Here is a 26,854-nt window from a genome sequence, read left to right as displayed (position 1 = left end):
TGGCTTTACTCGAGTGGGCATCGGGACCCTCTCAGGCGTCCCTCCACCAGTCAGCACCAGGGGCTCGGGGCCTGGCCGGCGCTGCCCCGCGGGGCCTTACCGAGAACGGCGTCCTGGACGGCGCGCTCGGGGTCGTCGAGGTACACGAGGAGCTCCCTGTACAGGTGCTGGACGCTGCTCCGGTAACAGCACTGCCCGGCCTCGTTCCGGATGCACTCCAGCCAGGTGACCAGGGTGGAGGTGGCCGCCAGCCTCACCTCGTTGGAGACGTCATCCAGGCGTTTTAGGAGTTCTGGAAGGAAGGGCCGGACGGGAGTGTGAGCGGAGGTCCCGGAGCCCGGAGCCTGGTTGCAGAGGTGTAACCCACACCAGGACCCTCGGCCGCTCTGGCCAAGGGAGGGACGCCGGGGACAGGGCGGAGGAGCGACCGGCCCCGCTGCTGCCGGGCGTGCTCGGCTGGCCGAGCATCTCCACAGCTGCAGGGCAGCCCTGGGGGCCCCCGACTCCAAGTCCCCCAGAGGCACCACACCCAGGCCGCCTTGCCCTCCCTGAGGAGCAGAGAGCACAGGAGAGGTGTCTTGCCGTCTGCCCACCGCGGGCTCTGCGGACAGAGCTGAGCCCGGGGACATGGCAGCCACCAGCCACGGCAGTTGTTTCTGCTGAGCCTCTGGGACGAGATGCTCTGCTGCTGAAAACACAGGCACCGCCTTCCCCGGCGGGTAGCCACGTCCCCGTGAGGGGCAGGGCTTTCACCAGTGGATGCTCTCCCCACAGGAGCTGCAAGAAACGCCTGGGCCGCGGCCGGGGGACGTTTGGCGACTCGGCAGGTGGGCGAGTGGGCACGCAGCAATGCCCACGCTCGGGGAGCCCTGGCCTCGCGCCAGTGTCCTGCGGTCCGGGCTGTGGGCTGGCGCCACCCGTCACGCTCGGAGGGCAGCTCTGCTCCCGGCGAGAGTCCAGTCAAATGTGCCGGCGAGGCCGTCCCCATGGGGCCCACGGCCTCAGCTCCCAGAAGACGCACCTTCCTCGGGCAAAGAGCGCGGAGACAGGCGCGCCTCGAGCCCAGAGAGCGGCCAGGCGCCACTCCACCCCCGTCCCGGTCACCTCGGCAACGACACAGGCGCCGGTCCCTCCGACTCAGCCTGGCCAACGGAAGGTGTGCGGTGAAACGTCCACCGGCTCCGTTGTGTCAGCAGCATCTGCTCATTTCGTGTCTGTGTCGCCTTTTGGCAGCTCTCAGCACCTGGCAAACTTTTTCATTTGTAGTAGCATCACTGTCACTGTGACTTGTGTGCGACCAGGGACCTCTGATGACACTGCTGGCAGCGTTCTGGGGCGCCCTGCCCTTCTCGGGCCCCTATTCTCTGAAGCCCGAACCATGCCCGCACCGGCCTCCAGCGGCTCGAGGGAGAGGGAAAGCCACGTGGCGCTCCCGGCAAACAGAAGTGACGACTGAGCCCAGCGGGAAAGGCGAGGTGGAGGCCCAGACACACCGGAGGCGAGGCCGCAAAGGCTGGAACAGCAAAGCAGCCCCACTGCTGACGTGGACAAAGCGTGAAAGGTCTGGACGGAGGCTCAGCGCAGCCCCAACATGCGCCTCAGCCAAAGCCTCACCCTGAGCGAGGCACTGACTCCTCCTGCTCGGAAGGCGGAGACCAGGAGCTGCCGAAGCAAAGGCCGAAAAGGCCGAAGCAGGCCGAGGTTGTTCAGGAGGGTGGGAGAGAGCCGCGTCCTCAGCATAAAAGCGCAGGTGAAGCAGCAGGTGCCAATGCAGAAGCTGCAGCACCTGCTCCATGAGCTGCAGCCGAGGGGCGGCCTCTCACTAGAAGATGCCGTCCGGGGCTTTGACAGCGAGGAGGAGGAGGAGCCGACACCAGGCCTCACGACGGGCAGCCGTCTGATGGGGCTAAAGCAGCTGCTGACTCAAGTGGAGGCCAGGGCGCACTTCCCGAACCCCTGGGGCCCCGAGGATGACGCTGAATCTCCTCTGCCTGTGCGCGACCGGGGCCCCAGCGAAGCCGGGACGGCAGCACTTCTGCTTGCAGGACGGTTAACTCAGTATTGTAAGTCCGCTGCTCAGAAAAAAAGATTCCTTTCCAAAGATCACTGCTCACGGACAACGCACCTGGGCCCCAAGGGCCCTGCTGGAGGTGCACGAGCCGCCGCGCCTGCGCCCCGCCGACCCAACGTCCATGCTGCAGCCCGCGGGGTCACTTCAAGTTTCAAGTCTAATTATTGAAAAAATACATTTCGTCAGGCTAGAGCTGCCGTAGAGGGTGACTCCTCTGATGGATTTGGGAGATCGAATCTAGTCAATTGAAAACCTTCTGGAAAGCACTCACTACTCCAGATGCCCCTGCAAACACCCCTGGTGCATGGCACGACTCAGAGGGGTCAAGACCTCACCGGGAAGTGGCTGCCGATGCGGTGGGAGCAGCAAGAGAACCGGAATTAGAACAGGCGCCTGGAGATGGCCTGAGCCGCTGCATCTTGAGGAGAAACGGGAACGGATGCGGGGCGGCTTCGCACGCAAGAGGCGGCAGAGCGGCTTCCTGAGTTGGAATCCACTCCTGGGGAAGACGCTGTGAGGTCCGGTGGAGCAAAGGACGGAGGAGATTCCATCGATTTGGTGAGAAAGCAGCGGCGGGCCCTGCGAGGACCGACTCCGCACAGCTCGGCGCGCAACAGAGAAAGCGTCCAGGAAAGGGAGGGTCCGGCCACGCGGCACACGTCACCGTCACCCTCGCATCAGAAGAAACTGCTGCGGCCACGGCCACGGCCACCGGGCCTTCCTCCAGCACAAAGATGACGACTCACTGACGGCTGAGACAATGGTGGCTGTTTTTAGCAATCAAGTGCCTTCTGATTAAGGCAAAAATGTTGTTTCTTTAGACGTAACGCCACCGCACACTTAGCAGACTACAGTTCTGTGTTCACACGGTTCTCTCTGCACCGGAAACCCACAGGGTCCTCGGCCTGGCTTCCCTGCGGCGTCTGGAAGGGAACCCGCGGTACCGCTCCGGGGCGTCTGCAGGTGACAACGCCTGTTCCTGTGACCCTCACTCTCTAGCTTTAGCCAGACGCTATCACTGTAGTCACCGAAGGCTTCCCTTCATGAGCCACCACGGCCTCGGCAGAACAGATGCTGCTGCACGGCTCTGCCCTGTGTTGGCATCTCTGGGTTTGTCCTGGGCGGCTCGGTGTCCTCCCCTCGCCAGCCAAGCCGGCAAGGACTCTCCAGACCCATCCCTGCGAGAGGTCAGGGCTGGGACCACAAAAGGAATCCCTGTCCCAAAACCACCCGCACGCGCCTGCCTCCAACGGGCACAAGTGCCCAAACAGGCGCCATCCCTTCCCCGCCTGCGTGTGGAACAGCGAGCAGACCCCGTCGCAGCCGGCAGCCAGCACAGCACATGGCCAGCCGGGCGCACCTAGAGGCAGGACCACAAGGCCGACGCGGAAACCACGTGCTACAAACACAGAAAAGAGCGCACTTGAGGGGATGCGGGAGGGGCGGCCTCAGCTCGGGGTCCTGCGGGCAGGTGCTTTGCGCTCAGGTGCACACCTCGAGGACTCGGCCGCTGCGGCTCCGGACACTCGAGCCGTTACCGCACGGTGACACTCGCCTGCCCCCAGAAAGCTCGGCGCCCCCACCCCCACGGTCCCGCCCCGAGGGGACTGTCAGCAGCCTTGGTCAGTCGAGTTTATGCCCCGTACCACAGTTTTAAACTTCAGTGACTATTCTCATTTCCAGGAATCCAGAAAACTGTTTCCAAAAATGAGTATTTGTGGCAAGAAATAGGCAGATAATGATGAAAACCTGAGCAGCTGCCACCAGGTTTAAGACGAAAACTGGGAGTTCCCGTCGTGGCGCAGTGGTTAACAAATCCGACGAGGAACTGTGAGGTTGCGGGGTCGATCCCTGGCCGCGTTCAGTGGATTAAGGATCCGGCGTTGCCGTGAGCTGGGGTGTGGGTCGCAGACTCGGCTCAGATCCCGCGTTGCTGTGGCTCTGGCGGAGGCTGGCAGCTACAGCTCCGATTAGACCCTAGCCAGGGAACCTCCATATGCCACGGGAGTGGCCCAAGAAATGGCAAAAAGACAAAAAGAAGAAGAAACGAAACCCGGCCCCGTGCCCCCCACCCCCCACCCCAGGGGTTCATCAATCTGCTCTGTGTTCCCCGGCAGCATCTCTGATTCTTTTTTTTCCTTTTAAACAAGCGTTTTTGTCGGTGTTCCACAGGCTCCAGGAAAGGCTTCACTCCACTGCAGGTGGCAACAGAGGCCAAGGCCAGGAACCCAGATGCTCAGAGGAGGGAGTGAAGGACACCAGCGCCCGGCACGAGGAGCAGCGGCCTTTGCCAGCCCTCCTTCACGGGCAGCCCGCTCCTCGGTCCCGCCTCCGCGCAGCTCCCAGGCCATTCCCCTCACCCTCCTGTCGCTGCCCCAACGCCTCCCCTTTGCGCCCATCTCCCTGGCCTGATTCCTGCTCCCTTCGAGGCTGGACACGGGGCCCGCTGCCCCTTCTCCAGACCCGCCCCCGGAAGCTCGTGTTTTGTGGTTTGGGCCACACCTCTGGCATGTCCTGGTTGCTGCGCCAGGGACTGAATCCAAGCTGCAGATACGGCACCGCTAGATCCTTTAACCCCCTGTGCCGGGCTGGGATCAAACCTATGCCTCTGCAGCCAGGTCCTTAATCCACAGAGCCACGGTGGGAACTCGCTGTTATTCTTTCAGCTTTGGGGGGAACCTTCCACGCGCTTGCAGAGGACAGCTCTGAGGGGCCTGTAATCGCACTTGGCTCCGTGTAGGCACATCTGCCAGCTTCCTCAAGTTCCCGCGGAGTACATGTCACAAGCCCGACTCTGTGTTGGGACCCCTGCACCTGCTGGCTGCTTAGGGTTGGGTTCTGCGTCTCTGGGGCTTGTCGGTGCTTGGGCTCCAGGGCAGTGACACGGGGGACCTGAGGCATGGCTGGCACACAAGGCTGGCCCCTTGCCCATTCCCACACCCGGGGCCCGGCCTCAGCTCCAGGGCTGTACCCCCGCTGCCGGGGGGTGTCTGAGGGCCGACCCGCTCACGCTGCCCTCCCCCCCCAACGCCGTGCACAACAGGCCTGCCCTGTTCCTCGTGTCACGTTACGTAGTGACGTCACAGCTGTCATCACCAGGTCTGAGGACTCACAGTACCAAGCTGCCCGGAGTCAAAGCAGGATTTTATGTTTTTCTATAAAGCAAACAACTGTTGGAGTTCTCACTGTGGCTCAGTGGGTTACAAACACCACAATGTCCGTGAGGACGCAGGTTCAATCTCTGGCCTTGCTCAGTGGGTCATGGATTTGGCGTTGCTGCAAGGTGCCGTGTAGGTTACAGATGCGGCTCGGATCCCCAGCTGCCGTGGCTGTGGTGTAGGCCGGAACTTCCATATGCCATGGGTGCGGCTGCAAAAGAAAGAAATAAGAACAAGTTAAAAAGAACAGAAGACGGTCAGACAGATGCATGTGAACTGGAAAAGAATAAGGTGCTACCGGGATAAATCTTGATGAATTTGTCAGGCTCCGTTGCACCATCCGAGGCTTTCAGAAACACGCCAACGATCCGGCATGAGAGTAGTCGCGCCGTCTGAGAATCCTCCTCCAGGGTGGTGAGAACCTGAGGCATCAGCGTTTCCTGCACCTCCTGTACCTGCAAGTAAAGAGCACACACGGCCGTGACGCCGGCGGCACCGTCCCGGAGAGGAGAGCGGCTGCTCTTGCCCTGTGTGCTTTGCCTGCAACGGAAGAGACGTGGTTTGGATGCAAACCTAACGGAGGCTGAAATGCTACCTTTAAGTTTCCACACACAGAGCAGACCTGAACCTTGACCTTAAGAATCCAGATGACGTGAACACGGGTCTGCTGAGTTTACAAAAACGTCACTTCCGCAAGGCTGGGAGAGGGACCAACCCCACACGGCCCGCTACGGGCCGCGGGACCGGGTCAGGTCCGCCGAGGCTGGGCAACACCTCAGCCTAGGTGACGGCTGCTCAGGCGCCAGCGTGTTTTAACCGCGCCCCCCGTGTGCTCCGTTCCTGGTCTGCCTGCAGACCTGGATACAGACGTGCTCCCCAGTGAGATCCCGGGACCAAACTCTTCTCGTCAACAAAAGGCCCCCCCAGACCCCTGCTAACCCTCGTGCCCACGGCCCGCCCCCGACCGGAGAGGCAGGGGAGCCCTACCTGCTTGTCCGACAGGACCCCGCTGCTGACGAGGGCCCAGAGGCAGGACACGGCCGCTGTGCGAATGGCCGCGGCCGTCCTGCCAGCGTGCCACTGCAGATTGGGGACAAGGATGTCCTTGAGCACGGTGTCCAGGCAGCCTCGGAGCTGTCTGCAGCGAGAGCAGGAGAGGGCGGTGAGGGGCCCCCAGACTCCCGAACGAAGCCCTTCTGTTTGGGAGACGGGCTGAGGGAGAGGCCAGCGAGAACCCGCAGAAGCGGCACTGGAGAGCCGTGCGGGTCTCCGCGGCCCGGGGTGGCGGTCGTGTGTGCCAGCCCCCCCCCCCCCCCGCCCCAGCCGGGGGCATCCCGTCACCCCTGCCGGATCTCCAAGGAGGTCAAGCTGCCCGAGCTTCGACGTGCCGGGAGACACAAGCACGGGGCCCCCCGACCGCACCCTCCACCTCAGCGGGAGGACGCGGCAGGGCTGCGCCCACGGTGTCACCTGCAAGGACACGGGGGACGCAGGCCTTCCACCAGCACGGCCACCAGGACGAACACAAAGCCAGTGGTGCTGGGACCCCGGCCCCCAGCCAGCGGGCCTGGCCGCCCAGCGCAGCCGAGCCAGACTGCGGCCCATTCAAAGCTCCCAGGGAAAAGCCTCGGCCTTTCCTGTGAATCCTCGGCCCCTACAGGCCTCTGCGAACGGAGCAAAACACATTCTGTTCAACAAGTAATTCGAATTATTTCCCGACATGCTCACTGGGCACACTTCACAGCTGGTCTCGCCTCAAACGCCAGATGCTTCAGGGTCCCACCCAGGGTGAAGACGCCCCCCAGCCCGGGGCTGCATTCTGTCTGCGGCCTTGGCCTCCAAAGGCACCACCGGCCTGCCTCCAGCAGGGGGCGTGCCAGAGCCACCGGCGCACCTGCTGCTGCCTGGCTCGGGGGCCCTTAGCTCTTTCAATTAGCTTTGCCCCGGGCTTCAGTTTCCATGCCAAGGACTGCTTCTCCCGCAGCGTGACTCACAGGGGTCTCTGGAGAGCTCAGCCCTTGTCAGGAGGAGGCGTCCACGCAATGTGGCCACAAGAGCCTGAGGGCTGAGAGCTGGAGGTGGGGGGGGGGCCAGGTGGGGGCCACGCGTGCTGCTTCCAACTCCAGAGAACCTGCCCCCAAGCACGGAGGTGCTGGGAGCAGAAAGGGCAGCAGGCTTCCTACAGAAGACGCATGTCGGCCTGCAGCCGGGCCTGTGACTGGGAACCCGGCAGAGGCGACCCACAGGCTCCCGGAGAAGGCCAGCATCCGGCCGCCCGGCGCGAGAGCAGCGCCTTCAAATCCCTCGTGGGTTTCAGGCAGGACCCTGCTCGGAGGGGCTGCCACTCCCGGTTCGCAGTCAGCCACAGGGAACAGACGGGAACGGCATGCCCGGGGTGAGGGCCTGAGGCCAGAACACAGGGTGCGAGAGGGGATGGCATTGGGTGGCACCTGAGCTCCAGGCCCCCGTTCATCGAGGGGCTCGTGTTCCAGCCAGGGCAGGAACCCCCGAGAGCCAGCACGTCCTCCAAGCGGGGCGCCCTCACCCCGCCGTTCTCTGGCCCCGGGGGCCTCGCACGACCCTGAGTCTGGGGAGGGGGCTCCCGGAGGGGCGCTCGGTCTGGGGAGGGTGGCAGCGCCGCGTCCCCGTCAGGGCCCTGGTATCTCACGACTGGACCGTTCGCAACACTCAAGGCCAAGACCCGGTAGGTGGGTCTCAACCTCTCTCCTCCCTGAGGATGCGCCGTCAGTTCCCTGAGATAAGTGTCCGCAAGTGGCACACCTTTCTTCCGACGCTGCCTTCTGCACGGGCAGCTGTCAGGAGCACCGGCTCTCTCTCGGGAACTTAGTCTTTAACTCCCGGCTGCCCCGCGGCACACGGACTCCCCGGGCGGGATCGGAGCAGAGCCTCAGGTGCAACCTACACCACGGCCCCTTTAGCCCCCTGCGCCGGGCCAGGGATCGAACCTGCAGCCTGGCGCTCCAAAGACATGTCCCTGCCCTTGTGCCCCAGGGACCCGCCCTCAGGGGCTGCGTCTCGAGCGAGGACGTCTCTGTGCTGGGGGCACCGTCCTCTGGGAGAAGCGGCCCCGAGGCGTGGCAGCCCCGCAGGCCCTCTCTGCACGGGTTGTCAGCGGGGCCCCTCAGGACCCTCCGCCGCCCCCCCAGCGCTGGAAGCCTTGGCAGACAAGCAGAAAACGGTGGGCTGGTGAGAGGCCCAACAGCAAAGATCAGAGCAATGGCCGAGAAGCAAAGTCCGCACATCGACCCTGTTCCCCTGGGAAGTGCCGACGACAAGGCGGGAGGCGCGGCCAACGTGCTCCCTCGAGGGGACGGTCCCGACAGCCCAGAGCGTCTTGTCCGGGATGGGGGGCGGCGGGCACAGGCCCGGAAAGGGGTGCCCTCCCCGCAAAGCCCTGAGCGGCAGGTCCCTCCGGGGAAGAGCAGTGTCCTCAGGGGTCACTCAGGCACCTCTGACAGGCCTGAAGGCACCAGAGGCCTTTCCAAACTAAGAGCTGACGCGTGAGCCATTAGCCGTCAACGCGCTGAAACCTCTGCTTTCAGTGGAGCTTGAACGACCCCCAGACGGCTTTGACTTAAGGTCTCTGTGCCTGCGGTCGGTGCCGGGACCGCGGGACAGGGGGCCCCCAGAGCAGGGGTCACTCCCGGCCCACCCGAGACCCTAGTGTGGGGGCGGGGGGGACGACCACCCTCACACGGTGTGCGGAGGGGACAGTGAGGGCTGTGGGAGGACAGTGGGGTGTGGACAGTGTGGGGTGGGGGACAGTGGGGGGGAGTGTGGGGTGGGGAACAGTGGGGGGGGAAGTGTGGGGTGTGGACAGTGAGGGGTGTGGACAGTGTGGGGTGTGGACAATGTGGGGTGGGGGACAGTGGGGGGGAGTGTGGGGTGGGGGACAGTGGGGGGGAAGTGTGGGGTGTGGACAGTGAGGGGTGTGGACAGTGTGGGGTGGGGGACGGTGGGGGGGGACAGTGTGGGGTGGGGGACAGTGGGGGGGGAAGTGTGGGGTGTGGACAGTGTGGGGTGGGGGACAGTGGGGGGGAAGTGTGGGGTGGGGGACAGTGGGGGGGAGTGTGGGGTGGGGGACAGTGGGGGGGGAGTGTGGGGTGGGGGACAGTGGGGGGGGAGTGTGGGGTGTGGACAGTGTGGGGTGTGGACAGTGAGGGGTGAGGGGACAGTGTGGGGTGTGGACAGTAAGTGTGAGGGGGACAGTGAGGGGTGTGGACAGTGTGGGGTGGGGGACAGTGGGGGGGAAGTGTGGGGTGGGGGACAGTGGGGGGGAAGTGTGGGGTGGGGGACAGTGGGGGGGAGTGTGGGGTGTGGACAGTGAGGGGTGTGGACAGTGTGGGGTGGGGGACAGTGGGGGGGAAGTGTGGGGTGGGGGACAGTGGGGGGGAAGTGTGGGGTGGGGGACAGTGGGGGGGGAGTGTGGGGTGTGGACAGTGAGGGGTGTGGACAGTGTGGGGTGGGGGACAGTGGGGGGGAAGTGTGGGGTGGGGGACAGTGGGGGGGAAGTGTGGGGTGGGGGACAGTGGGGGGGGAGTGTGGGGTGTGGACAGTGAGGGGTGTGGACAGTGTGGGGTGGGGGCAGTGGGGGGGGACAGTGAGGGGTGTGGACAGTAAGTGTGAGGGGGACAGTGAGGGCAGAGGCAGGACGGGCCGGGGACACGGGCCGGGGCCCGTGTGCGGGCGGAGGCGGCGCCGACCTACCCCCGGGCGTCGGCGGCCTCCTGGGCCCTCAGCAGCACCCTGGTCAGGGTGGAGAAGAGCTGCAGGCGCAGGGCTGGGTCTCTGGCGGGCTGCAGGCAGCTCCTGAGGATGGGGACCAGCTGGGGCAGGGCCTCTCCGAGGGCAGGGCCTGGAAAACAGACGGCAGCCCTGTTTCCGCCGCAGGAGGAGGGCAGGACGGGAGCCCGCAGGCGCGTTGCCCGCCAGCGCCCCCGCTCCAGGAAGGATGCCCCCCGCGCGGGCCGCCCCCCTCGGCATCAGGGCCGGGCCGGGCCCATCACAGCCGCCGAGAAGGTTCCAACCCCCAAGCTGCGCTAACTGTTCAGTGTGGAAACTTCCTATTTTTCTCACCTCCCCCAAATTCTTAAACAATTAAAGGCGGGGTTCTCTGGTGGCCCAGCCGGTTAAGAATCTGGCATCGTTCTGACTCAGGAAGTTCCGCGAGCTGCAGGCACAGCCAAAACCCCCAAATAAAGTCAAGCAATCTTCTAAAGACCAAGCAAACGGAGGACTCGGCATGCCGAGCTGCTCACACGCGCCCGGCAGCCAGCGGCCTCTCCCAAGCCTTTCCTAGGTGAGCACGTGACGCCGTTGTCCCCAAGCCACGAAACGGATCCCGACAGTGATGGCGCTTAGTCGTGGCTGCAATAACCCAGCCTCTGCGGTCCACGCGCCAGTGGCGACAGCAGAAGTAGGCGGTGAAACGCCCTCCCTGCCAGGCCCTGTGCCCACAGGGGATGGCGTGTCCTGACCTGATGCTGGGCACCCTCAGGCCTCCTAGTTTACGGCCCGGCCTGTTAGGTCTGCAGTCAGTCAGACCTCAACCCTTTCAGAGGCGCTGCCTCAAACCAAAGTCAGATGCCCAAGGGTGGCCGAGGGTCGGCTGTCACCTGAGCTGGCCAAGCATTTGCTCCGCAGCCCACCACTCCCCGCCCTTGCCTGGCCGGGCACTGAGCACCCACGGACCCACCCCCCGCACCTGCTCCAGGCGGATCCCTGGGGCCGGGCAGGGGGCAGGAGGCCCCGTGATCCCCTTGGCCCCTGGTGGGCGCTGCAACACTGGGCTCTCGTGGGGGTCATTTCTGCACCCCTCACTCCACGACATCTGTGCGGCCTGGAAAAAAGACCCACGTTCTGGCCCTAGTGGAGGTGATAATGTGACATCCAGGGGCCCTGCAGGGCCTCGGAAACCCGTCTGCCGCCCCGGCCCCGGCGCCCCCCGTTGGCGTCCACACCCAGGCACACAAGACCACGCACGTCTGGGAGCTGCCCTGAGAGCAGCTCGTGCTGGGCGCCCTGCGGCAGCGAGGCCGACGCCGGGGCACGGTCTTCCCGTGCGGTGAGAACGCATTCTCAGGACGCCTTCTCATAAAGCCCAGGGCAGGGCAGGAGGGCGGGAGCCCCCCGCCAGCTTCCCGGGACTAGGGGCTCCTGGGCGAGTCTGCGGGGACGCCACGGCTCCGGCTCAGGGGCACCAAGGGTACAATTTGTATTTTTGGCTTAACGCGAAAGCCAGGGAAACACCACCATGCAGATTTAATTCCCAATTTCCCTGTTGCTGGAAGAGCCCCGTTTCTCCTGCTTCGTCTCCTGCGTCAACCCCAACGTGGCGCGGGCTCCGTGTCACAGAGCTTCTCACAGTCAGACCTGCGGACTCGCTTCCACAGCCTCTTCTGCGACTTGCTTTCAAATGTACAGTTAGTCTGTTTCTTTCTTTTGTTGTCCCCCCTTTTTTCTTTTCTTTTTTCTTTTTTTTTTTTGCTCTTTAGGGCACACTCGTGGCATGTGGACGTTCCCAGGCTAGCGGTCAAATGGATCTACAGCTGCCGGCCTATAGCACAGCTCACGGCAACAGCAACGCCGGATCCCTAACCCACTGAGCGAGGCCAGGGATCGAACCCGCAACCTCATGGGTCCTGGTTCGGTGCGTTAACCGATGAGCCGCGACGGGAACTCCCTCCCTGTCTTTTCGAGGGTTAGGACGTTACCTGTTTCTGTAAAGTTTTTAATTACTTTATGCGATTGGAGTGTGGCTGATTTACAATGGCGTGTAAGTTTCAGGCGTGCCGCACCGTGAGCCGCTCTTTCAGCTTCTTTTCCCCCAGGTTGTTTCCGCATAATGAGCAGAGCTCCCTGTGCGGCACAGCAGGTCCATCACCCATTTTACACGTGACGGCGTATTCCTGCTAATCCCGAACTCCTGATGTCCCCCCCCATTTCCCCTTTGGGAACTGTTAATCCGTTCTCAAAGTGGACGTCTACTTCTGTTTTGTAAACAAATTCGTTTGTGTCATTTTAAAAAGCTGGATTCCACATGACAGCGCAGTCATACAGTGTTTGTTTTTCCTCAGTTCACTTCACACGATCATCTCCAGGTCCACCCCTGTTGCTGCCAACAGCGTCGTTTCGTTCTTTTTAACGGCTGAGGAGTATTCCACTGTGCACATGTACACCTTTTTTTTGTTTGTTTTTATTGGTTTTTAGGGCTGTACCCGCGGCAGATGGGGGTTCCCAGGCTAGGGGTGGAATTGGAGCCACAGCTGCCGGCCGACGCCAGGGCCATAGCCACGCCGGATCTGAGCCGTGTCTTCGACCTGCAGCACAGCTCATGGCAACGCCGGATCCTTAACCCACTAAGCAAGGCCAGGAATCGAACCTGCAACCTCACGGTTCCTAGTTGGGATTCGTCTCCGCTGCGCCTGGCGGGGACCTCCTGCACCACCTCTTCATCCATTCATGTGTTGATCGACGTGCAGGTGGCTTTCATGTCTTGGCTCTTGCGACTGGTGCTGCTTCTGTCATTTATCATTTCCAATTATGCTTTTCTTCAGACGGATGCCCAGGAGTGGGCTCACAGGATCACACTGTAACTGTTTTTAGTTGGTTTTTTTCCCACAGTTTTCCGCAGCGGCCACACCAGCTTTCATTCGCACCAACGGTGTGGGAGGGTTCCCTTTTCTCCACAACCTCCCCGGCATTGTTCATGGACATTCCTATTTTTTAATTTTTGTCTTTCGTCTTTTTAGGGTTGCGCCCTTGTCCTATGGAGGTTCCCAGGCTAGGGGTCAAATCAGAGCCATAGCTGCCGGCCTGCACCACAGCCACAGCAACGTGGGCTCCGACCCTCGTCTGCAACCTACACCACAGCTCATGGCAACGCCGGATTCTCAACCCACTGATCGAGGCCAGGGACTGAACCTGCGTCCTCATGGATGCTAGTCAGATTTGTTTCTGCTGACCACGACGGGAACTCCTGTTTGTAGACATGTTGATGACGGCCATTCTGACTGGTGTAAGGTGCTACCTGGTTGTGGTTCTGACTTGCATTTTTCTAATAATTGGTGATGCTGAGCATCTTTCCATGTGTTTTCTAGCCACCTGTGTGTCTTCGGAGCATTTAGATCTTATGCTTTTTTTTCCTTGCTTTTTAGGGCCACACCTGCGGCATATGGAATTTCCAGGCTAGGGGTCGAATTGCAGCTGCACCACAGCCACAGCAATGCAGGATCCAAGCCACGTTTGCAACCCATGCCACGGCACACGGCAATGCCAGATCCTTAACCCACTGAGCGAGGCCAGGGATGGAACCTGCATCCTCATGGATGGATGCTAGTTGGGTTCGTAACCCACTGAGCCACAATGGGAACTCCTTATTCCCGTTTTCTGACTGGGTTGTTTCTGTTTTAAATGTTTTATAGTTAAGTTGAAAAAATCATTTTCTTACAGAGCTTTTCCAAATAAGCAAAAAATTTCACCCAGTTAAAAATGACTTAAAATCTTTTTCTGTGCTTCCTACAGAATCCTTAAAGACACAGAATGATAGAGAGTAAAGAGAAAAGCCGAAGTCCTGCACGCTCCCAGGGCACCTGCTGGAGACGGTGTGTCCCTCCCTCGCAGAGCTCACCCCTCACGCACGCGCGCACATGGGCTCGGGGAGAACGGCCGGAACCGCTCGGCTGCAGGCTCACGCGGCATCGTGCTCCCGAGTCTCCATCGGTGACAGCACCAGCATGAGACCACACAACTGAGCAGACGGCAGGGGGCCCACGCTGGCCAAAGAACCCCAGACCCTGGCCTTACTGCTCAGGGAGGCAAGGCGAGGGCTGTTTGGGTGACGTTTAGTAAAACTGAGAAATTAAACACGCCGGCCGGCCAAGAGGCGGGTGGGCTGGGGGACTGGGCGGGGTCTCGTCCCAGTCCAGCAGCCTCGGGACCCTGGACCAGTCACCAAGGCTCGGAGGCCTCCACCGCCTCCTTTGTCAGGTGGGAAAACAGTTCCTGCTTCACAGAAGAGCCAGGACACACGATGAGCTGACGCTGGCGCAGCAGTGACAACGGATCAGCACTGCCAGCGGTCCCTGTGCTTTTCTTTTCCAATTTGGAAACGGAGCTTTGTGTACCCCTAACCAAAAACGAGTTTGAGGCTCCCCCAGGTCTCACAGCACCGGGGTCACTGAGATGAGCCGTTGTCAGGTCCTGGCTGCCCTCCAAGCGGAGCAATCAGAGACTGTCGGGCCCAGGGGGTGCACGTTCCCAGCCTGCAGGGAGGCAGAAGGGGCAGGAAGCGGCAGCGCAGCAGCACCAGGGTTCTGACTCAATCTCAACGCAGGAACCGGCGAGCCGCAAGTTTACAGCCGCCTGGGAAAGCGCAGGATGCTCTAACAAGCCGCTGCTGTTCTTCCATCGAAAACCCCGTGGAAACTGCGAGGTGCGCGCCACGCGTCAGGGGCCATCGTAACCCCACGCACTCGGGACAGCGCCCAATGGCCGGGGCCTGGGAACAGACGGACGTGCCCAGTTCTGTGCCAATGCGGAGACGGAGCTGAAGAGCTCAGGCTACCAAGGAAGCCACAAAAATCTCACCTTCAAGGTCCAACACAAAGAAGGCGGCCCTGGGCGGACCGCACAGACCAACCCACAAACCATCTTCGACATGGCGCTCCCGGCTCTGAAAATCACGGTTTTCGTCCCTTAAAATGCCTGCTCTTCACAGGCCAGAGCAACCATGAGTTACCTTGGAAGAGCAGGCTGGGAGTTCCCGCCATGGCACAGTGAGTTAAGAATCCGGCCCCAGTGGCGTGGGTTCGATCCTGCGCCTGGCACAGTGGGTTACAGGGTCCAGAGCTGCTGCAGCTGCAGCCTGGACTCAGCCCCTGGTCCGGGAACTTGCTCTCCCGCTCTGGGCTGGGGCCGCCACACGGGCAGCCCGGGGGCACCTGTTTGGGGACTCACCTGAGTGTGTGACCACCACGTCCAACAGCAGGACTTCTGCGGAGTGGACGGTCCAGTCGCGGTGCGAGGCGGCCACCCACTCCAGGAGGGGGCCCAGGTGCTCTCGGAACAGGTCCTGGCTGCCGTCCACACCCTCTGCCGCAGCCAGCGCGGCCAGTGTCTCCTGAACCTAGGAGAGGCGAGTCGCAGGCTTAGGACGCCGAAAGCCTCCTGGAGGCCCGTCTGCACATGCCTGGGGTACAAGCTGGGCGAGAATCACGGCCCAGGGCTCACACGTGCACTTCCACGCTGTCTGCTCGACCGTCAGCCAGACCAAGTAAGTGCCCACAGAAGAAATCCAGGGCCGCCCAGCAGGAGCGGGCAGAGCCGTGGGGCCGGCCGGCCGGGCGCCTTCCGTGATAGGGGGGACCGGGTGGGTTCGGGAACCGAACTGAACGGACTTGAACTACGGAAGCCACGGACGCCCCCCGCCCCACCCCGAGCCCTTCGTGTGACCAGACCCCACCGCCCCTGCCAGCGGCACATCCACTGCTCTGGGGGAACAGAGGGGACGGAGGCGGAGCAGGACATCGGAGTCGGCGCCGCCTCCAGCCTTCCTCCTCGGGGCTCCTGACCATCTGTGTGGCTGCCCGGGGCCCGATGGGTCTCGCCTGTCACAACGAGTCAGTCTTTCTGGTATTTACAGCCCTACAGTGACAAGCTGCTCAGAGACTGCGCCCTCTGCGAAGGGGGCTTTTTAAAAGAGAACTAAGAGTGTCGAGCGGCCCCAGGAAGGCGGGGGCGGGGCAGCCTCCTGGACGGGGCGGCCCGCAGCTCATGCAGAGGGAGAGGCAGCCAGACTGGCGGCCGCAGGGACGTGGACACCAGGAGGTTTTACGCCTGGACGGCCAGCAGAGCGGAGTCATCTGGTAAAGCTGGGCCGCAGCTAAATGGGAGCCGGGACTCCACTTGCTCTCCTGCCCTCAGGGGCGCGTGCCTGCTCCCAGCTCCCTCGCGCCCCGAGGGCCGCCTCATGGGTGACTCGCCCGGGACGTTCTAAGCGCGCACCTTGGGCGGCTGGCTCGGCGGGCTGCCCGAGGCTTGGCGTCCAAGGGCAGAGACTGAGGAACGACTGCCCCATCTGGGGCCGCAGCCAAGGTGGAGAGGACCCCCCGACCCCCTCACCTTGTCGCCGAGGCCCGTGGCCCCCCACAGAGCCAGGACGGTCACCAGCACCTCCAGCAGCGGCAGGGCGGCCTCTCGGCAGTCCTCCCGGCTCCCGGCCACCAGGGCCTGCACGCACAGCAGCAGGCGCTCCCCGTAGACGGGCTGTGGAGACGGGGCAGTCAGGGCCCACCCGAGGGCCTGGTCGAGACCCAGGCCGCCAGGGCTGCGGAGCTGGGCCAGGGCTCAGGCGCGTCGGCCGGGAAGGGGGTCCTTTCCCACAACAGGCCTGAGACGCGAGGAGCTCACGTTCCTTTCGTCCCTGCCTAATGGCGTTTCCGTCACGTGTGACAAGGTCTCGTGGGTCGGTGCTGCTCGCTGCAGGATGGACGGATGGACGCGCGGAAGGACACGCCCCCCCCAGGGAGAGGAAGGCTGGGGGAAGGGCAGCAGCCAGAACCCCGAGGCCTGAGGGGCCTCAGGGCACGTCCAAGACGCCCAAGAGCAGAAACAAGGAGATGCAGCGATTCAGAGGCGGCCTCCACACTGACGGGGACAAGGGGACACCTTGGCTGGGCTCCAGCCTCGGCAAGTGTAGCTCCTGCGGACGCCTGCTCCCTGCAACGTCCCTCTCGGCCGCCCACTCTGTCCTGTTTCGTAAAGGACGGAAGGGATGGGCCAGGCTGTCGCGTGCAGCTCGTGGACGCGACTCCCGGGTAAGCAGGGACACCTCCAAGTTACTAACGGGGCTGAGCTCGGAAGGCTGGTGGCTGGCAAGAGGGACAGGTGCTAGGCTCTGAGTCCATGACGCACTCACAAGCGACCTAAATCGTAAAGCTGAAACACAAAATCCACCGTGGGTCACGGAACTGGGTGCACCCCCAGCCCCTCGGGGGTCCTAAAGCCTCTGAGAAGCCACAAGTCCTGTTTTCTTCAAATCCTTACTGTTCCCACAGCCCCGTTCCTTTCAGGCCGAGATGGACTGATTTTCTGAGGATGCGACTTTGGCTACTTTCTAAGTGACCCACTATACACAACTGAGCAGCCAAGCTTCTTTCAGTTAAACCAAGAGGGACCTGCTCTTGGCTTTGGCCCGGCCGTCTCGAGACCCCTCCAAGCGCTGGAATAACCGAGGCCGTGTCCTCAACAGCACGGCACCCGCCACGCACAGGCCTGCATCTCGGGGGAAACGGGCTCGGCCGTCACTGGTCTCCCCGTGTTTGACCAGAGGGTTTTCGGCCTCTCCCTACACACACGGTGCACAGGGAAAAGGAGAAGCACAGGGAATGACTCTCGGGTCACCGGAGATGCCACAAGGTCCCCAGAGGCGCTGCTGGCTGCCTCTCCCAGCAACCATCTCCTCGCCCCAGCACCTGTCGCTGAGCAAGCGCCCTTCGGAGCTTGGCCCGGGGGCAGGCCAGGCCCGAGGTGCCCGGGGCAGGGCTCCTCGCCCGACCCGCAGCGGCGCCCAGACCGTCTAGGGGCTGTCTGCCCCACCCAGGCTTGGTCCTGTAGTTTGTTCCTGAAAGACACTCAGGCCTGTGCTCACCGGCCCTGGAGAGTCACTGCAGGAAGTGCTCAGGGCGAAGCCGGGCCCGTCTCCCGGCCACAGGCCTGGTGAGGAAGGCAGACGGGGGCTTGGGCTGCGCCCTGGCTGGGCTCCCTGGCCAGAGGCGAGAACACGTCCAGAGATGAGAGTGTGCATGGAACCGTGTCAGGAGGGGGCCTGCTTGTCTGAACGACGGAGAAGCTCCTTCCTCCGAAGGACCTGAGGCTGAGCCAGGCGCGTGCCCTGAGCTGGACAGACCAGGGGACAGACGTTCCCGTGACACTAACACCGGAAGCCCTTCCCTCTGCTGTGAGGCTCGCAAGGTGCGTATTTAAACACCTACACAAGTTTTCAAGCTTTACCTTCTGGAACAGAAATGCGACTGGAGTGAAAACCCTCAACTGAACCACTCGTCAGAACGGAGACCCTAGTTTCACTGTCTTGACAATGGGCTGAAACCGTGGCTGAAAACACCAGGAGCAGGTGAGACAGCCCGTGAAGGTTCCCTCCCCCAGACCTCAGCTTCACCCCCGCCCCGAGCTTGGGAGCCGCCTTCAGGCCTGTTAAGACGGCTAACGCGACCTGAACGTGCCGGGAAGGCCAGACGTGAGCTGGAAGCACGGCCCCCGGCGCCCCGTCAGCAGCTGGGGCCCCCTCGGATCCAGCTCTGTGGCCACAGCAGCCACTGCGGCACAGCGCCAGCTTCCTACGGCCCACGGGGCTGCGCCACCGGGCCAGACGCCCGAGGAGGCACACCTGGTTTCTCCCGAGAGATGTGGAGGCCCCCGGCCAGCCCAGGACGCCAGGGTCCAGGCCCATCCCAGCCCGAGAAAAAGGTCATTTTCCCTGATTCCAAATGACTGAGCCTAACTACCTGGACCGTCTCGGCTTCAGATGGAAGGGACTTACTGCTCGATTTGAGACGAAACAAGTTTGCTCCCAAGAACACTCTGCCAACCAGCGGGGTTGCCCGTCGAAGCCCATTGTCCGAAGCCGTGACGCAGACGGGCGGGAGCGCCGCGGGCACGGCGGGAGGTGTGGGCCAGCAGGCCGTGTGGGCAGACCCGCGGCTTCACGGGTGGGGGGACAGCCGAGAGCACCCACCCTCCGGGCTGCAACATCCCCCGCGCCAGCCACTGGCCACACGTGGCTCCTGGGCAGTGGAGGCACGGCCGGGTGACCGAGCACCGGCATCTACCCCTGCTTGATTTTAATTTAAACGGCCACCATGGTGGACGGAGCAGAAGGGGCCCCAGACGGGAGAGCAGCCGTGGCTCCGCCCTGGCTACAGTTGGGTGTCCCCGCAGGGCCTGCGGGCCTTACTGGTCACTGTCAACGGTCCCCTGCAGACCAAGGCCGGGTCCACGCTTGGACCCCCTTCCCGCACACGCTTACGTTTTCAGGGCCTTGGCAGATGTGGGCCTGGGCCAGCTCCGTGGCGATGACCTTGACGTGCGGCCGAAGGGCTTCCCTCGGGCAGCCGCGAACGACGGAGGCGAGGACCAGGAGGCCAGGGGCGGAGGGCGACTTCCTCAGCGTCGTCAGGATCAGCTTGAGAAACACCTCCGGGCTGACGAAGGCCCCGATGAGCTCTGCGCAGCTGATGCACTGCGGGACCGGGGAGGCTGTGGCCGCGCCCCGCCGTGGCTCCCACCCGCCAGAACCGGGCCCACGCCAGGCTCTCCCAGGCACGTGCGCACGCGCCCCTCCTGACCCGCCCAGGGAAAGCGCGCCCCCACCCCCTGGCTGGAAGCCGCACACATCTGTCTGAGGGCATCCTTGGCAGCTGAGCCAGGGGGCTGCCCTGAGTGCTCAGCGAGGCCGTGGGTGGTGACGGGCGCGTTAGCCTTTAAATGCCACTCTTCACGGCACGGGGGCTGGGAGGGGGTGCAAAAGTGGGGGGGGTGCAAAAGTGGGGTGGGGGGCCCCCCAGACATCTGAACCTGAACGTGGGGGGGCAGGGGGCTCCTGACGCGCGTGTCCCCGTTCACAGGTGGCCGACCGGGAGGTCACGGCGAGGGGCACTCACGCTGCGGACCACGGCCCCCTCCTCGTCGGCGCAGGCGTGGAGCAGGGTCCGCAGGATGGGCTCCAGGTGCTGGGTGGCGTGGTCCTCCGCGTGGAGCAGCAGCACCGCCAGCAGCTGCGCGGACTTCACCCGGGTCCCCGCCACCCAGTCGGTGATGTCGTGGCAGATGGCGGGCAGGATCTTGGCGAGGTTTCTGAAGACCAGCTCCCGGCAGCCCAGCCCCGGGCGGCGCTCTGCAGGTCAGAGGGCGGGAGAAGCAGAGTCGCGGAGACAACCTCCACCACGCGTGAGGAGCACCACGCGCCCCCCTCCGCGTGTGCGGCACACGCAGGGGTTTCACCGTGAGGCTTGAGGGAAGTCACACCACTCTGAGTCAGAAACGACGCCAGGAAGTGTCCTAACCCCTGCAGAGGCCACGGCAACACGGAGATGGGAGATGCTCGTAAACGGCACGCTCCCAGGGCACGAGTGCCAGGCGCTGACAGGTGGGTCCCCCTGGGCACCGTCACCCATGCGGATAACACCCACCGCCTGAGCTCCCTGCGCGCTGGCACCACCCCCGCCTTCAGCCCGGTCCTCGCCACCGCCGCAGGAGCCTCATCGCCCAGGTCTGCCGGGAGTGCCAACCCCACAGTGTACGCGGCTCGGCCTGGCTCTTCACACCGCACGTGGTGGAGGCGCCGACCCTCCCTGCTGAGTGGCACCCCACTGCGTAGACGACGCCTGAGCTGTTACAGACAGGCTGCGAACGCACCGGTGCGGACTCCGCCCCCCTTCTCTCGCGGAAGCACCCATGGGTGCCCCAGCCGTCTACCCTCCCGGCTGTGCGTGGGACCCCCGGTGCTCAGCTAACAGCTGTGTCTTTTCACATCTTTCCCGCCCACCGAACCACGGGACCAAACCACTGGCCTGTCTCCGTGTCACGGAGCCTCGAGCCCTCCCTGTGCTCTGGGCCCGAGTCCTCGTGCACGCGGTTTGCACACCCCCCAGCCTGCGGCTGGTACTTTCGTCCCCTTGACGTCTTTCTGGGAGCGGGACTTTCCGTTTGGAGGAAACCCATTCGGCCGTCGTTCCTCTGGGAAGGTGCCCGGGCCGTCCCCTCGGGTGCACACGGCACCTGGGCTTCATCTCTGTGCATCTCTGGAGGGGTGGTGGCAGCTCCACCGCGCTGCCCGGCCCGTCAGGCCCGCTCCCGCTGCCGCTGCGCCGCCTTGATGGCTGAGCTTCTCACCTTTCAGCCCAGGTCTCTGGTTTCAGAGCTTCAGCTGCTCTCGGTTCTCTGCGTTTCCTTATGAACTGCAGGGTAAGCGTCTCAGTTTTGACAAAAAAGCCTTGAGGATTCTGGCCTTAAAGATTCCACAGCTCTAAAGACAGAAGAGACCCCGACGTGTCAGAGATTAAAGGGTGTTTTTGTAGAAAGAACAGCTTGTACCATGAGGCCCCATTTTCAATTTTCATTCCTGTTTCTTTTCTATTTTTATGGTGTATGATGGAATGAGTTCCAAATGATTCGAGTTCTGTTGGCTTTTAAGTGAGCTTGTTTTAATTCCGTAAAAAACAAAAAGCCAAAACAATCAATGCTGTTTTCTTCTGGATGACAAGTCTGTTGTGGCGTTTGTGAGATGAGGGACACGTGACCTGAGACGGTGGGGGTGGGGGTGGCTGCAGCTCAGAGGCCGCCTGTGTTCCTCAGTCGAGGCTCGCTGGACACAGCTGTGCTGACCCCTGCCCCTCGCCCGGCGGAGCCCAGACTACTTCCTCTCTGGCCTTTACAGAGAAAGGCTGCTGACTCTGTTCCAGGCTCTGGAATTCCCTTCCCGGCAGGCAGTGCCACACGCACACACCAAACACTCCGTTCTTCTGTCCCTCAAACCCATTCCAGGCCTCGGGAGCCACAGGGCCAGTGGCTCCGGTCCCGGGTGGCACAGGGACGGCCCCTGCAGAAGCTCTGCCGCCAGGGCTGCGTGAGACGTGGTCTCCACTTCGGGGCCATGGTGAGCTGCGCTGCCACGGACGTGCATCGACACGGCCTGGTGGACACACACCTTCTAGTCTGCTGGGGACGCGGCCAGGGCTGGAGCGGCTGGGTCACCTGGTGAGCACGCGCTGAATGTGTCGGGAAGCAGCCAGACTCTTCCCGAAGCGATCGCACCATCCTGCCACCAGCAACGCGTGGCGGTTCCAGTTCCCCCTCCAGATGGAGCCTCCCTTCCTGCTGCAGCGGTGGCCGCACAGGGAGACCCCCAGGTGAACCCGCTCAAGTCCAGGGTCCAGCTGCTGGCAGGCGCCCAGCTAAGCCCCGCCTCAGTCCACTTCTCTTTTCTCTGGAAACGACTGCAGCACTTGGGCAAGAACGAGGCACAAAGAGACGTTGGCAGTGGAGAAGCAGACAGACCCCGCGCTGGCTTGGCCTTCTCAGGGCAGGCGGGGTGCAAACACCCGTGCAGCTGGCTTCTCTCCATAACTGAAACAAAACTCACCGCCACGGCCAGAGGGCTGGCTAGCTTCAGGGGAGCCACTGGTAAAGGTGAGCAGGGGACCAGGTCCAGTGAGGGGGTGAGGGGTCAGCTGGCACGAAGGAGGCCCAGACCTGGCAGGGGTGCCAAGTGCAAAATGCAGGGCTGGGCAGGGGAGGCTTCTGGGGAGCCGGGACCTGAGTCGGGGGTCTGAGAGCAGAGCCTGCTCAAAGCCCGAGAAGAGGACCCACCACCTCCCACGCTGGCTCAGGGGTGATGCAGGAAGAACCAGGCGCCTCCTCCCGGTGGCGGTGCAATTGCCCCGTCACCAAAAGGAGCGACAGGTGCCCGTCCCTGACACTTCCCACTGCTCGTGGGAACTCACGGGGCTGCCCTCTGCTCGGGATTAGACGTTAGGAAACCATGATTCAATCGCTCCAGGAAGAAAGACTGGAACACTTAAAAAATCCACACGAAACCTGGCTCACAGCTCAGATCAACCCCACCCTCACAGCGGCTATTTAGATAAACGCACTGGTCTGAGCGCGGGCCCCACGCACCGGCAGGTGGAGCTCCCGCACGCAGGACTCGGAGCACTCACCCTGGGCCGAGCACAGGAGCGCCACTGGCCTGCTGGCTCAGCGGGGGCTCGCTCGCAGGCCTGTGCCCTTCTGGCCTGGGAGGCACTGGGGTGCCACGGTCGCCTGGACCTTCCTCCTCACTTTCACACACCAAACAGTCGCCCCCAATCCTCAGGCCGTCTTTCTGGCCAGCTCGCCGGGCTCTCCTGCAGGCCCGTCCAGGCTGCGATCCCGGCACAGGCCCCTTGGGCATCGACGGACGTGCAGCAAACGCTGGCCTCCAGGCGCGGCTCCCGGCGCAGAGCAGGACCCGTCCGGAAAGGGGCTTCGGGCCTCCCCAGTGTGATCCCGTCTTTAACCACCTCCCCCCCAGGCTCTCGAGTCGAGCTCAGCAGCACCCACGCCGTCGGGTCATTCTGTGGCACGGTGAGACCAGGCGCGATTTAACTGCAGGCAGAACACAGACCACCACTTTCCCAGGGTGTCCCAGTGTGACGGCAGGTCTGTCGCGTGCTGTGCATTCAGAGGCCATCCCAAGCGGGGAGACCCGGGGGGGCTCGGGTTCTGCTGTTTCAGAAGCAGAGGAAGCCGACAGGTGACGAGCAGTGGGTCATCCTGAAGAAGGGGTGACCCTCAGGCGGGGAGGGGCATCCGCCGAGGAGGACAAGCCACTGTCCCCAGGGCTCGGCCCCTCACGGGAAGGACAGCCGTGTCCGCACGCACGCACCCCCTGCAGGTGGGCCCACAGCACGTGGCCCCGCACGCCGCTCTCCGCTGGCTTTGCAGACACAGCCGCCCGCCCCCGAGGGCCTGGGTGAGACCCGCGGCAGAGCGGAGCAGGCCTGGCTCTCAGGCGGCCAACAGGGGTCACGACGGTGTCTACTGGAAGGGCAGCCTACGTGGCTCTAAAACTGGTTCGAAAAAAGAGCCGGTGCTGTCTCCCGTGTCAAAAGACACAGCAGGTCCTTCGCCACCGTGAGGGGCAAGGGCCTTTGCAGTCAGGCGTCCCCAAGGGGAACGGGTTCAACCGAAGGACAGACCGTGCGGCGCGGGAGGGTCTGGAACCAGCCGTCACGCCCCGATCCTCTGGCTCAACTGCGAGCAGGGGCTCGTGCTTCCGCGTGAGAAGAGCACTCTGGTCAACTCCTCACCGACCCGGAGACGACAGCGGGCCGCCTGGGCTGAGAACGTGGAGACGGTTCCGGCGCTGGTACTGGAAGTGCACCCGTGCGGGGCGTGGACCCGCAGAAAGCGGACTGTCTGCCCAGACCCCGGTCCACGGGCAACGCAGCCGCCTTCCTCTCTCAGAGGCCAACGGCGTCTGTCAGCAGAGAGCCGTGCTCCTCGGCCCCCAGGGCCTGAGAACCAGCCACACAGACGTGGGAGGACGCTGCTGGCTGCCACGTCCGAGCTTGTGGGGCCCAGGGCACTGGCACACGGCCCCGGGGTGGGCCTGGCTGGTTCCACCCAGGACCGCAGGTCAGCTGGGGGGCAGCCACGGGGAGGGAGAGGCGGAGACGATGGGGGCTCTCAGGGGGCAAAGCCGCAGCCGACACCAGTGCCTGCCAGGTGGGGCCAAGCTGGGGACTTTAAAGGCAGCCCGAGCCGAGAGAAGCCGCAGGACGCAGACCTGACAAAGCATCATCAGGAATCCTCAGGTCTCCATGGCGACTTAAGCATTCAGAGCCCGGACCAGAGATCCGAGCAGACGTGTGTGACAGACGACAGTCCGCTATGAGGCTGCTCGCGCCGCTGCTCCCTGGGGGGCTGGGGTGTAACCTGCGGCCCCACTGCGCGTTAGCAGGAGGCCCACACACTACCACAGACCTGACAGCACCAGCCTGGGGCAGCCCCTGTGAAGTCACACAGACGCCAGGCGGCCTGGCGCGGTACCCCCAGGATAGGAACACACACCACTGTTTCGGGGGCGCGGCAGGCACTCACCTGGCGAAGGGTGATGGGCCGGGGGCGGGCTGGCAAAGTCCAGCTTGTCCTTGAGGTCCTCCTCATTCTCCGTCTGCCACTGCAGGCCGACCTTCTCCCAGAGGCTGGTCGCCTCATGCCTGCAGCGCAACACAGACCCAGGTCAGGGGCGCCTGCGGGGGCAGGGCCCGGGGGTGGCCGCTGGGCCTGTGCCCCAGAGAACCCGCCAGCAGGTCTGCCGCGCGTTCCATCGTGAGCCCACAGCACTGGAAAGGGGCCGACTCCTGCCCGGGAGCCCGTGTCACAGGTGCGCAACTGCAGAGGCCGGTGACCTCCCAGCACGCACAACACGGGGACGGGGCGGCTTCCGTGAGAGACTGTGACCAAAGGACACGGCACGGAGAGTGCACGGGAGCACACGGCAGGGGCTGCGGCTCCCCGGCACGCGAGGACGACGGCCCACGGCGCCCAGATCACGGCCTCGGCCTCGGCACTTACGCGATGTCGGGGATGTCGTCGTCGAAGCCGCTCAGCAGGAGCGGGATGAGCTTGTGGAAGAAGGAGTAGCGGTCCCGCAGGTCCAGCAGCCAGCCCCCCACCACGCGTGTCACCGCCCTGCGCACCTGCACGGAGACGGGACGCTGAGGGCACAGGCGGCTGCCCGGGGCCTCCCCACCACTGTGGGGGCTGGACTGCCAGGGCCCTGTGTCCTGCTGGGAGGAGGACACCAGGGCTCAGGCCGACCCCTCACTGGCCACGGCAGGCCCCAGGCTTGGCCCCAGCCCCGTGGTGAGTTCCTGGTCTTCTGGGTGGGGGCCTCCTGGGCGGCTGTCTGTGTCTGTCTCCACCCGCGTCGCCCACCGCAGGTGCATGAGACCCAGGGAGCAGCAACAGGCCTCGTCTTCGTGATGTTCTGATTGGACCAAAGGTTGGGGTACCCGCCCAGCTTCACTCAGGCAAGGTCCACCCGCCGGGCCTGGTTACATGGCATCCTGCGGGCTCCCCAGGGAGCTGGAGCTGAACGGCGGGGGGGGAAACAGGCTGCTTTCCTCGGCTTCCCCAGGACTCCCCAGGCAGAGCTAAGGTTCATTCTCTCACCCCCCAGGCCCCCCCACCTGCTCCACTGCTGCTGGCCCAGGACGGGCGAGCTTAAGCGCAGAAGCACCTGCACCCGGGCGGTGGAGCCCAGGCTTCCTGGCTGGGCGGCCCTGATGAGGCCTGCACCATCACCTCCCACAGCTTCGGCAACAGGGCTGTGTTCGCCCCAACTACACAAAGCACACGGAATTCTGTCTTCTGGTCAGAGACTCGGCAGTGGGCGGAGGGAGGCCCCCACGTCACGGAGCCCTGGGGCAACAGAGGGCTTAACCTGAGCTGGGCGCTCTCGCCTGGATGGTGCACACGGAGGCACGGGCGGGGGAGCTTTCTGAGCCTGGGGAAAGCTGCATCTGCCCCGCCGCCCCGCAACACCCCTCTTCCCACGTCCTGGGCCGCATCCTGCACACCCAAGGTGGCCAGGCTCCTGAGGAGAAGCAAGGCCACCCGCCCTCCGGTCCCCTGCCAAGCAGCAGGGCGGGGACAGGCTTCTTGTCACGTCCCAGGTTAGTGACCAGAGCCTTTAACTTTCTGTTTGGCGGGAAGAGACGACCGGAGCCTTTGGATCTGGCACAAAGCTCTCGCGAACGGCCTTGAGTCACGCAACCTGAATGTTCCGGTGTGTAAGCTAACGGCCCCGGCTTGCTCACCGAGAGACCGTCACACCACTGACCCCACGGGTCAGGAAAACCTAGGTCAAAGCACAGGCAGCTACCCTCACGCCCACTAGGAAACACGAAAGGAAGGAAAAACAGTGACAGGTGCCGTGACGACAAAGAGGAATCAGATCCTGGTGCGCTGCTGGGAGGAGTGCCAAACAGCGCCCCCCTGAGGAAGTCTGGTGATTCTTCAAGCTACACGAAGCTCCTGC

At 63.5% G+C, this 26,854-nt stretch overlaps 1 protein-coding gene across 2 annotated transcripts in view; it reads right to left on the bottom strand.

Annotated features, from left to right (window-relative positions):
• DNAAF5 (dynein axonemal assembly factor 5) overlaps positions 1–26,854 on the bottom strand; it is a 37,784-nt gene that overhangs the window by 8,766 nt on the left and 2,164 nt on the right. Inside the window, exons 3-12 of one of the 2 annotated variants that reach the window (XM_003480966.4) lie at positions 25,387–25,511; positions 24,910–25,028; positions 19,929–20,161; positions 19,295–19,507; positions 16,372–16,515; positions 15,208–15,376; positions 9,958–10,105; positions 6,217–6,367; positions 5,528–5,684; positions 101–292 (exon numbers count right to left, since the gene is read on the bottom strand). In XM_003480966.4, the coding sequence (XP_003481014.1) occupies positions 101–292; positions 5,528–5,684; positions 6,217–6,367; positions 9,958–10,105; positions 15,208–15,376; positions 16,372–16,515; positions 19,295–19,507; positions 19,929–20,161; positions 24,910–25,028; positions 25,387–25,511 (1,651 nt within the window). The other variant, XM_021085931.1, reaches the window with a different exon arrangement.

Source organism: Sus scrofa, chromosome 3 (genome assembly GCF_000003025.6).
Source record: "Sus scrofa isolate TJ Tabasco breed Duroc chromosome 3, Sscrofa11.1, whole genome shotgun sequence".
Classification (NCBI taxonomy): Eukaryota; Metazoa; Chordata; class Mammalia; order Artiodactyla; family Suidae; genus Sus; species Sus scrofa.
The sequence above is the reverse complement of the archived record's forward strand: the minus strand, read 5'-3'. Positions and strand labels throughout refer to the sequence as shown.